The 12,382-nt window shown below is 39.3% G+C and overlaps 1 protein-coding gene across 2 annotated transcripts in view; it reads right to left on the bottom strand.

Moving 5' to 3' along the window:
* Nucleotides 1–12,382, bottom strand: part of Atrnl1 (attractin like 1) — a 597,040-nt gene that overhangs the window by 433,557 nt on the left and 151,101 nt on the right. For both annotated transcript variants that reach the window (XM_075974528.1, XM_075974530.1), the window contains exons 22-24: nt 3,704–3,798; nt 1,999–2,077; nt 279–436 (exon numbers count right to left, since the gene is read on the bottom strand). In XM_075974528.1, the coding sequence (XP_075830643.1) occupies nt 279–436; nt 1,999–2,077; nt 3,704–3,798 (332 nt within the window). The remainder of the gene's footprint in view (nt 1–278; nt 437–1,998; nt 2,078–3,703; nt 3,799–12,382) is intronic.

The raw sequence follows: 12,382 nt of genomic DNA, 5'->3' as shown, positions 1-12,382 counted from the left end.
ACATTCCCCATTAATTTAATAACCAAAAAACCCAAACATCAGAGCCTTTTCAAGAGCCATGGCATCTTCCACAATACAGTCTGGTTTACGATTCCTGGAGTGTCTTTGGAGCGGTCATTCATCCATCACAGATAATCACACATGATACCTTATGAAGGGTCCATGAATGTCTTACTGTTCAAGGCAGTGGATGGCATGTGCCATCTCTTTGGAAAAATCAGAATTCTTTCACCATGAAAATGTTCAACATCATTAGAAATTAATGTCCTTGTGCTTACCTGTATTTTAATAGGCCAGGAGAAGTTGCTGACATACACATAGAATGTGATATTAGGATTGCTTCTGAAGTTAAATTTTTCATAGGAAAAGCTATCTCTGTATTCCTTTATATTTGTCTTAGAAACTATAGGAGTCTCTTCCCCAGATATTGTTCCTCCTAAAATATGAATATGAAGAAATTATACTTAACACTAGAAAATGGGGGTCCTTATTAAGTCAAAGAATACAGTGCAGCAAAGTCTGACAAATTGAAATCACAAGAACGCCGGCAACGCCGATACCAAAACTGTACCACACAGGCAGCTTTCCTCCATGGAGGCTCAGCACCTACACACAGGCTTGCCAGAGATACAGTGTAACAGATTTAGTGTAAAGACCACACTTCAAACACTTCCAAGCTGTGTCACTGGCCCTGAGACTTGACATTCTTCTGTAAAGCTCTTGACCACAGAGGTGGAATCCTTTCTGGTTCCAAACGGGGCTCTGCATCCCAGGAAGAAGGAAGCCTTTCCCCAACTACAGTGCCCCAGAGCTGAATGCCTCCGGGACACAGGCTCCAGAGGGACACATTCTTCTTACCACTTAAATTACAACCAATTAATCCAATTAAAAACTGAAAAAAAATTATTTGCCTTTCTACAAATTGAACCATCCGTACTTTTAAAAAAACAGAAAGAGACCATGGATTTAAAATACTATGTACATGTTCACTTATTAACACAATATGGGGCCCTCAGTAAATGTTTACTGAGATTAACCAAATGGGGCAGGGCATGTCCAACTGCCTTTGCTGGACCTCCACCTTAGTGAACAGTGAAGACCATGAGAATCAGTATACTGCGTAACTGAATGCATTTCCCATGATCTATTCCAATGGTAGGTTGAGTGCCTTCTTCACATGCAGCTCCTCTGAGCTTATCACTTAACAGATGTGTTAAAAATGCCCTTACATGTTGATGAGTCAGCATAACAATTTATCTTCCTCATAGTTATTTCTTTTTTTTTGTTGTTGTTTTGTTTTTTTGTTGTTGTTGTTTTTCGAGACAGGGTTTCTCTGTAGCTTTGGTTCCTGTCCCGGAACTAGCTCTGTAGACCAGGCTGGCCTCGAACTCCCAGAGATCTGCCTGCCTCTGCCTCCCGAGTGCTGGGATTAAAGGCGTGCGCCACCACCGCCCGGCTCATAGTTATTTCTTAAAAATTATTCATTTCAATTTGTGAACTTTGGAACTTATGGAAGACATGTTCATAATACTTTTTTCTTCCTCTTAGCCCTGATGCCACCCAGAAAGAATATACTTTGAAGACAGAAAATGATAGTTTGTTTCTTTTATCAGTAATTACAAAAGAACACTTTTGTTTCATGTAAATATTGGGGTGATAATTAAATTTATAACTGCAATAATGAATTGAATAATTGAAATCTCAAAATCTTTAGACACTAAAGAACCAGTCTATCGTAATTAAAATCGTAGCATTTCAGAACACCATTTAAATGTCTAAGTGGTGGGCAGCATTTGTCAGCCTCCTAATTTTAATTGAATAAGGAAGTTACAGTATGAAGCTTTCAAGTCACTACTTGGTATTTTTTTTTATCAGTAAAGGGGCAGAATTACGGAAAACAATTACATTTTTATTTATTTAAAAGAACAGTAAATGAAACCAGAACAATTTCCATGCAGAAACACATGCAGGAGAGACATGACAGCAAATTCTCTTTACCTGTTGAGCCAACCGACCATGTAATGTTGAGATTAAAGTTGTTGGAAGCATTAATCGAAATGTCCAAATTTTTGTTTGACTATCAAGAAAAAAATTAACATTAAAAAGGTATAAATGTGTTAAATGCGTATTTGTCAGCCCACTAATTTGATTTTGTACATTAAATTTACAAAATTGTGTATAATATAGTCAACCAAATAAATACACAGTGTTTATGGCTTTTTAATGAAAATTAAACTATGATAAACTCAAAGTTCCTCATTTATCATCTCTAATAATTTGGTCTTTTGCTTTTACATAATTTCTAAGAAGAAATTGTAAGGACATTGTACTTATAAGGGTAGTTTGATATTATCACCATTAGTTCAAGATGTTTCCGTTTGTTTGATCTTTGTCATTAGCCGCAGAAGAGAGGTCTACAAAGAGGTCTGGCCCCTGCCCTGGAAGAAGGTGAGGTTTCTGTGTCTGCAGTGCGCATGAGTGCTACGGCTTTATCCCTGTCAGAGATGACTGCAGAGCAAGCGCAAGCCTCACTCCACTTTTCCTCAGCTCTTCCTGTCGTGGGGTGAAAGTGGGAGCTATTCAAAGCTCATAACAAAACGGTCAGGAGAAGCATATAAAAACATCTTTACTCTTAGTTCATCCTCCACAATTCAAAGTTTAGTTATTGGGGAAACACAAGAACCATAACTAAAGCTGCTCGCTCGCTGGGTACAACAGCTAATCTAGAAAACAATGACATCAGCCCTGTACATTGCTGGGGGCGGGGGGGGGGAGGGGGCCTCAGGACGATGGCTTGGCACAGAAGCCCGCTTTAGCAATGGTTCCTATGAGAGTGCTAACTAGAGGCAACCCACAGTGGAAAAGATTGGAATCTGTCCTAGAAAGTAAAAGCGCCGGAAGTCTACAAGTGTTAGGACATCTACTTGTTTTATTTCACAGGTCAAATTAAGAAGCATTCATGGATAAGCTGTCTTAACTTTACAGATCGTCCTGGGTGAACTGTTCTTAATTAAAAGGGATTACACAAGAAAATCTTGCAAGCATCCCGGGAGATACTTCTCATGCAAGCTTAGCACCAGGAAGTATGTTAGGCTGTTAGGTTAAAAAAAAAAAGGGATAAGACTTCCTTAAACTTATGTATTTTTTAAAATTTACTGTAGGTAGTGAATATGTTTAATCTTCATAAACTTGTAGGACTACACGGCTGTGAAACAGGCTTTTATGTGACTCAGTCAAACATTAGACTGGGACAAAAATCAATGCAAATGACAGATACGCTTTGCTGCAAATGAACAACAGCCTGACACGGCATGTCTGGAATCCTTGCTTCTTAAATGCTATTTTCACGAAACTTAGATGCCCTTGTGATTCAGAGAATTGGCATGTTTGTAACAGAATTTATGCCGATAACTAAACTTAAACTGGAAAAATTGATACTTATTAGTAAAATGTAAGAACTCAAGGTAAATAAGAATTTGATGAATAAATAAGTCTATGGATATAGAATTCGAGCCAGGAGACTAGCAATCAAAAATACTAAGTTGTCGACTCTCAGAATCAAATGCACATATAAGTTTCATGAAAATAAATCTCAGAGATTCAGCAATTTCTACAGGATTCCTCCTGTGCAATACTTCTGAGGAGTTAAACCAGGACACCTCGGCAGGGGCAGCAGCCACGAGAGGAGGCGGTGCCTCCTTACCTGCTCTGGATTGGCGATGAAGTTGATGGCCGTGTGGTGGCGGTCATCTTCCTGCAACAGACTGAAGGTGAACTGGTAGTCAATCAGAAGGCTATCTGTGGGAAAAGGAGAGTCCTGACAGACACTCGAGAATGGTCTTTATAGAAACAAGAGCTGGGTGAAAAGCCACTGCACATAGTATTAAATTCACCGTTAATACTAGCAGCTCACTCAAGGATAGGAAAATACAAACTCTGTCATTAAGCAGCAATAACACATGATCTAGAAGGCTCGATTTACTATAAATTAAGTAACAATTAGATTGCACAAGCAGTTTTCCCTATCAAGCGATACAGAAAGCAGTCAGCTGCACAATTCCTCAGGTAAACCAGGAGACACTCCATCTCCTCAGAATCTGAGAAAGCACATTACTGTGTATTTATGGGGATTATGAAGAACTAAGTCACTGGCATCTGAAACACAGACCTGAATGCCAATAACTTAATAATTGAGTGGACAACAAAACAAAAATATTACAATTTAATATGTTTTAAATTTACACCAATAGATATAAGTTGAAAGTATCTTCTTATATGGAATTATTCAACCATTGCTATGCATCAAGAAAACAAGGTGTAAAGAAATAAAAAAAAAGAAATTTCAAAATACGAATGACTAGTGTGGTAAAATAAGAAATTATAACAAATTGACAAAATAAAAATCCTGGTAAGTAAACCTAGATATTCATATAAAGAATTATGTATGAAAGATAAATTCATACATAACTAAGAAATCAAATAATCTAATGTCCCTCAACTGATAAATGGTAAAATATGGTTTATTTATATTAAATTATGTTATATTATCCAGGCATAAAAAGAAATGAAGTACTGATATCTACTCTATGAAAAAAGAGTAAAATTTTAAAATATTACACTAAATTTTCCAAGGTTTTCACAAATGACCATATATTTTATGATTTCACACACAGATTATATCTGTAAAGACAAATTTGTTGCGGAACAATTCTGTATTCTGTCAATTATGTTTTAAATAAGTGTTGATTGGCCAGTAGCCAGGCAGGAAGTATAGGTGGGACAACCAGACAGGAAGTAGAAGCGGGGCAATGTGAACAGGAGTATTCTGGGAAGAAGGAAGCTCTCCCGCAGTCCTGTCCAGACACCCAAGAAGCAGGATGTGACCTGCCCCACCGAAAAAGGTACCAAGCCATGTAGCTAACACTGATAAGAATAATGGGCTATATAAGTTATAAGAGTTAATAAGAAGCCTGAGGTAATGGGCCAATAAGTTTATATCTAATGTAGACTCTCTGTGTGATTTTCTTTGTGATTTACTGACTGTGTGAACTGGGCAGGACAGAAACCCCAACAAGTAGGCCCTCGTGTTATACAAATTCATAAAATGGTATCCAGATCTAAATAAAGGGGAATCAGGTGCAACCATTAAGATGTTGAGGCCTTAACTGGAGAGATTTGAAAACAACATAGAACCAGAAGTGGTGGCGGCTAAATGACTGATACACAGAGAGGCCGGCAGGCCGTGCGTGTCAACTGTTATACCAAGGACAGCTCAAATAGTTACTAACAACACAGACAGGCTGTTCCACAGGTGTCAATTGTAAAGAAATAACAGTTTTTCAACTTGACCCAAAGTAGGCTCAGCTGGGAAACGGGAAGCTCAGTTTTGAAAATGCCTCCATCATACTGGAAAGTAGGACAAGTCTGTGAGGGTCAGTCTTGACTAACACCTGGTGATCCCGACGTAGGCGGTGCTATCACCCTCAATGTGGTCCTGAGTCGCATAGTCCAGCAGGATGGAAGCCCCGAGCCAATCAGCGGCACTCTTCCACGGCTCTCCTTCAGTCATGGTCGCCAGAGCCAATCAGCGGCACTCTTCCACGGCTCTCCTTCAGTCATGGTCGCCAGAGCCAATCAGCGGCACTCTTCCACGGCTCTCCTTCAGTCATGGTCGCCAGAGCCAATCAGCGGCACTCTTCCACGCTCTGCTTCAGTCATGGTCGCCAGAGCCAATCAGCGGCACTCTTCCATGCTCTGCTTCAGTCATGGTCGCCAGAGCCAATCAGCGGCACTCTTCCACGGCTCTCCTTCAGTCATGGTCGCCAGAGCCAATCAGCGGCACTCTTCCACGCTCTGCTTCAGTCATGGTCGCCAGAGCCAATCAGCGGCACTCTTCCACGCTCTGCTTCAGTCATGGACTCCCCAAGCCAATCAGCGGCACTCTTCCACGCTCTGCTCAGCCCCGGCCTCCAGGCTCCTGCCCTCACTCCCCTAGTGGCAGACTCCACGACTGTAAGCTAAACCCTTTCCTCACTTGTGGTCTTGTCTCTCACCGCAATGGAAGCACTCATTAGCACAGACACCAATCACTCTCCGTGACAACAGAGATCAAAAGACAGGCTGCAAAGCCATATTACTTATGGAAATGTATACTCAGTGATGCTTTCCAGATTCAAATACGATGATAATAACTTAAGGGGATAATAATACACAATATACTCATGTTTCACTTTAAAAATATAAAACTAAATTTAAATTGCTTACATCTATGCAACAACCAAAGTAAACAGAAATGTGTAACTGATACAGAAGACTGGAGAGATGGATCAGAGGCTAAGAGCACTGTCTGCTTCTGCAAAGGACCTGGGTTCGAGCCACAGCATCCGCCTGGAGGCTCACAACTTTCTGTGACTCCAGCTCCAGGAGATCCCTTGCCCTCTACTGGCCTCTTAAGGCACTGCATGCAGATGGAGCACAGACAAACTTAAATGCAAAGCCTTGTATATACATAAAAATAAATATCTTAAAAGGAAATGGCACATAAATAAAAGTCACGGCAGGGAATGAATTATAGACTTAAACTTGGAAAATATAAGCATTATTAAAAATAAAAAGATTATCTTGTTACGCCTATAGCAAGCTTGCCTGCTGAAGGTAACATAAATCAGCTACAGTAAAAACTAAAACAACAAACCATACAGATATAAACATTCACAGATTCCATCTCAGAGAGTAGTTTATTATACTGGGATCATGTCTGACCTAAATCTGTATATAGAAAAGTACTTGATTTTTGAATATTAAACTATATCCAGAAACCTGATAGCCATTGTTATCATTTCATACAATCCATCTGGAGATGTTTATATTTTCTAACAACAGTGTGTCATTCACAAAACAAACAAAAACATTTTATGGTTATAATGTATGTAACCATAATTTATATTTTTAATAATTATGTTCTAGAGACCTTGGACTTTTTGTTTTATCTGTTTAGTCTATTAATTAATATAAATATTTATGTATGTTAAATTTCTATTTGTACTATAATAATTCATATTGTAGTTTCATCATTTTTTGATCCCCATATTAGGATTACATCAATGCCTGTGTAATTCAGATATGTAGGAAGTACTGAAATATAATGTACAGTATATCAATGCTAAAAGTCTGCCGTGAAATGTGAAAACACTTTTAAACTAAAGACTTTAAAATTGGAGACATACATTTGGAATGTATCAAACAGTGTATTTAAAAAGTATAGATAATAAATAGGAGAAATACTTTAAATTTATTGTTTTTTTTAAATTGGCATGTTCATGTTTGTAGAAAAAATGCCTATCAATAATGCTCCAAAATTTTAAAGACCATCACAAGCATGTGTTTGTAGAATAATGCAAACAAACCAACAGCATGCCAAAGTCCTTGTGCTTCAAAAACTATAAAAAGCTTGGAAGGAAATACATAAAAATGAATGAACTGAAATAAATTAAGATAGTGGACAGAATCTCACAAACATCACTAATAACTACTAACTCATGCATAGATCCACCTAACTCATCATTAATCACAGATCTATCAGATGGAAATGCACGCCCATTCATACTCCACTCATAAGGGACACACTTTCCTACAGGGTTCCAGACAATGTGGAGGAGGAACAGACCACGGGCAAACATTCGCGGGATGACACTGGCGTCGTGAGAATTCAAAGGCAACAACAGACGTGGTTATTTGCACTCACAGGCGGGTACAGAGACTCCTCACTAAAATCTGACCTAATGGAGAAACTGCAGCTAAGGAGATGCCGCAAATGCCTGCCTGCCTCAGGTCCCAGCGGCCTTCAGCACAGGGAAGAAGAAAGCCTAGGAAGTCTCGGATCATAAAACAGGACGCTCCCTCTGGATTCGCGGTTTAGATCAATATAATGATGATTAACAGCAATTTCCATTGGGTAGAATCATTAGGGATTTTACTTTGCCCTTTAATCTTTCTTTCTAGAATAAATATGCTTTCTTCTATTATTAAAATTTAAAAAGGCATATTTTTAAAGGAACGTACAGATAATATCATTTTCATAAGCACTGAAATTTTAACAAGTTTTCCTACAATATACTTATATGATTAACATAAATTAGTATAGTCACAATCACTTCAAAAAATGGCATCTGGCTTCTAATTTGCATGCTTCTTACACACAGATAGAGACTGTCACCCTAGGATGTGACTGACACACACACAGTAACAGAGTAACGCTGCCAGTGTCTGCACCCCCTTCAGCCAGCACCGGACAAGACTCCATGGGACAAAACAGTGCTAGATTTTACAGACTGGAGATTTACACTCCAAAGAAAAGCATGAGTGAAACAATCCACGCAGCATTGATTATCTGATGTCCACGATGCACTGCCAGCGAGTTTTACTTGACAAGAATCACATGACCTCCATTCTGTTCAACAGCCTTAACCAATGAACATGCACACGCCCAGAGCGGGAGCTCCAAACACCTGCCCTACCCTGCATCTGGTGAAGAGCCTTTGCTGCACTGGCATCTGCCTTTATAAATTTATTGCTACAATAATGTGATAAAAATATTTTCTCTTGTGCATCTAAACAAAAACATTAAACCTAATAAATGTATGCTCATAAATAATGTTTATGAGTCTAAGACCTACAATACATTAATTGATAAATCAATGCCAACTAAAAGCCTACAATGAGTTGAAAGGGAAGGCAGTTTGTTTTTAATAATACAAACTAAAGCAAAATTTACTCAGTTACAGTGGAGCACAAAATAGAAAAGTTACAGTTTTCAAAATAGGTACCAAGTTAGTACCTCGAAAGTCACCTAAATTCTAAATAACAATAAAAGTAACTAAAATAAGTCATTTGTTAACAACTAAACTGTACCAAAATGTCAGCTACTTGAAAAACAGAGAGAAACATGTAACTGCAGTTCAGGCGGTAACATAAAGAAAGGGTGGACGCACAGACGACCACAAAGTGACTTACTGAAACTAATTAATGCTAGCCTTCACATTTAGTATCTAAAACTTCCATAGATTCAGTCTTTTCTTCCAAGCTTAAAAGTTTCTCATTAAAGTGTTGATAATTTTAGAAATTCATGTAACCCCAAAAGCACCTATCCTTAAGGCAGTGTTTTCTAAATAACCGAGGACAAATCCAGTCATTCACGTGGACAGAGCCTGCGGGCTTTCTCACGCACTCTGGCTGAGAGTTTAAACTAACCGCGAAGGCTGGGAACCGGGCGGCAGTGCGGAGTTACTTACAGCTATGCTGCGGCTCACTGCGCTTGCGGCCTCTAAACTGAGAACTGGCAACTCAAATTCTGCTCCAATCTCAAAAATGAGAAAGTTTCTGTTTGCAACCCATTTCCTTTCCAAAGTTTCTAGCTCTAAACTGTGCTAACAATGGCAACACCGCCACCTAGTGTTTAAAGACGGTTCCTCCGACATTTTAAAAGGGAGCCACTGCCTGTCTAAGGAGACCATTCCAATAAAACAGTGGCTGTGGATAGAGGGCGACCAAATGGGAGTGAGATACACTTTAACAAGGGTGGCAGTGGACACCTGCAACCCCAGTCTCCAGGAAGACAGAGATAATGAGTTTGGGGCCAGCTTACATTACAGAGTGGAAAACAAGATTGTAAGTTTATAATTGTATTTCAAACACATGGCACAAAAAGAAAGAATAGAGATATCCCACTGATTCACTTTAAATATTGATTACATTTGATACTGAAAATACTTAGATATGGTGAGTTAAATGTTTTATTTAAACTGACTTTACCTATTCCCATTTACTTCTGCATGACTCGGTGTATTTATTACACAGCACTGATTTAAAAGTTAAATTGGCTTTCATCATTAAATGGCCGTGACAGCCAATCTGTTATTATTTAAGTACTGCAACCAAGAAATGGAGGGTTTGGAACAGCAAACCATGTAATCTTGACAGCTAGAACCGCACACAGACCATCCGTGTCTGCTAAGAACTTAAGAGCGGTTACGACCGCACACGCTGCGTGTTCTGTGGTTGAAGGCTCACACGGAAATGTTTTCTCCTCCCAAATGTGAACCTGATTAAGCCTCTAAACCAGGGATTCTCAATCTCAGGTTGCTATCAGCGCCTGATGATTCCTGGTTCTGAACGAGGCATCCGAGCCTAAAGACTGCTGGGCAGACCCCAGCCTGCCCCTAGCCTGCCTCCCTGGGTACCTGGGCCCTCCTCCAGCTGCGAAAACAAAACGTTCCAAATATAGCCAAGTGTCTCACATAGTGAATACACACCGAATAATAAGACTTGGAATGTTTGCTGCGTTGTCAATAAAACTAGAAAACTATAAAAGGGTACTTATTTAGAAACTTAGAAAATCATATAAGAATAAAAAACCAGCACTCGGGAGGCAGAGGCAGGAGAACAATCTGGTCTACAGAGTGAGTTCCAGGAGATATAGGGCTGATATACAGAGAAACCTTGTCTCGAAAATCAAAAAGAAACAAAACAAAACAAACTTAAATCATAAGTTATGGAAAAATAATGTTACAAAGAAAACCTTGTACCAATGTGGCAAAGCATCAACATTGGGACAGAGGTCAGTGACAGGACACGGGTCACCAGTCCAAGTAACAAATAAAAGATACGTGAAAATGGAAAGCTGATGAGCTGGGAAACAAAGTCAGGAAACTGCAGACGGGTCGTGTGAAACACAACAGGTAAGCACAGGAATGTTTGTAAAGGAAGGATTCAAAAGCACCACCACCCCAGACAGAGACTGACCACCATTCTTTGAAAGCTCACAGTGCTGAAGACGTAACTCAGCCATTAAAAGCCAGGGTCACACCAAAAGGACAAAAAGTTTACAAGTATTTTCACTATTGTTGCTTTAAAAATAAAAGCGATCATTAACATTTATTTAGTAAATCTAATCCCACAAAACTAAAATATGCATATAGAAATAAATAAAGCATAATCAAGGACTATTTTGGTAGAAAACAATCCACAAGAAAGACAGACTATAGTCACTAATATTTAAGTAATCCTAAATAAACAATAAAGGTAACAGTCTGCAATATTGAAGTAATATTCCTTGAAAGTATAATTTACTCCAGAACAAAAAGTTTAATATTGGAAAATCCAATAATGAACTTCAATATTTAATAATAGAAAATAAATAAACGAATTTAGAAACAAATTTTATAACTCCCTAAGATAGAAAAGGGTATAATTTGATGGAAAGAATAGTTTAAAATAATGTAAGCACTGCCCTTAATAATGATGTCTATGATCATTACTATGATGCAGCAGGCAAAGACGGAGGACAAACATCCTGAAACTGATTCGGGAAGGTGGGGGCTGGAGAGCAAGGAACAGGGCACGGCACTGGAAAACAGGCTGCTGCTTCATGCGTGAATATAATCTTGACTGCAGCCGCGTGACTCACTGTTGGTACGGGTTAGTTTGCTTGCTTCTGTGCTTGCCTGTTCTGTGAAAAACAAGGCAGAGCGCAGGCTGGTCTCAAACTGGTTATCCTCCTGCCTCAGCCTCCAAATGCTGAGATTACAAGCATGCTCCATCACATCTGGCCTAGCACACAACTGTACTGGTAGGCATCTGCCTAGGGAAAGAAGATATCTGTCCACACACTGCCTACATGAGTTTTCACAACAGCAGCCTCCACATAGGGAGGACTTGGGAATAATCTAAGACCCATCAATTTCATTGACTCATAAAACTAAACTCACCATATCACCAAAGCAAAATAGAAATCCATAGAGTTATCTAAACTGATACGAGGGGGAGCATTTGAGACAAGAAAAATGTCTTCCTAAAACAAATATTTAGCTAAATAAGAGGAATTTCCTCAAAATGATCAAGTCAGCTAAATTATCTGTCATGGGAAAAGACTGGTTTCCTGCTGAAATCTAGAGCAAGACAAGAATACACATCTTCACACTCACTACATCTTTCCAGCACAGTTTGACAGACTAAAGCTACGGCACTGGAAACAAGAAAAATAAGGAAAAGGAATCCAAACTCCAAAGGAAGAACTACAACCTATTACTTCTGTTTAAAGATATTCTGACGGAATATGCTAAAGAAACAGGAACTACGAAAGGATACACATACAAACTCAATTATATGTATAGACAACGGTAAAAGAAAGGATTCACAATCGGGGCGTCTAGGGCTGTGATAAACACCAGGACCTGAAGCAGCCCGGGGAGGACAGGGTTTATTCTGCCTACACTGTCACGGTGCAGCCCACTCCGGAAGAAGTCAGGGCAGGCTTTCAGCACAGCAGGGAGCTACTGGAGGTCAAGGAAGGCACTACTGAATACCTTGCTCCCAGGGCTTGCTC

This window comes from Microtus pennsylvanicus, chromosome 5, assembly GCF_037038515.1.
Source record: "Microtus pennsylvanicus isolate mMicPen1 chromosome 5, mMicPen1.hap1, whole genome shotgun sequence".
Taxonomy (NCBI): domain Eukaryota; kingdom Metazoa; phylum Chordata; class Mammalia; order Rodentia; family Cricetidae; genus Microtus; species Microtus pennsylvanicus.
Note: the sequence above shows the minus strand (reverse complement) of the source record. Positions and strands in the feature narration are given on the sequence as shown.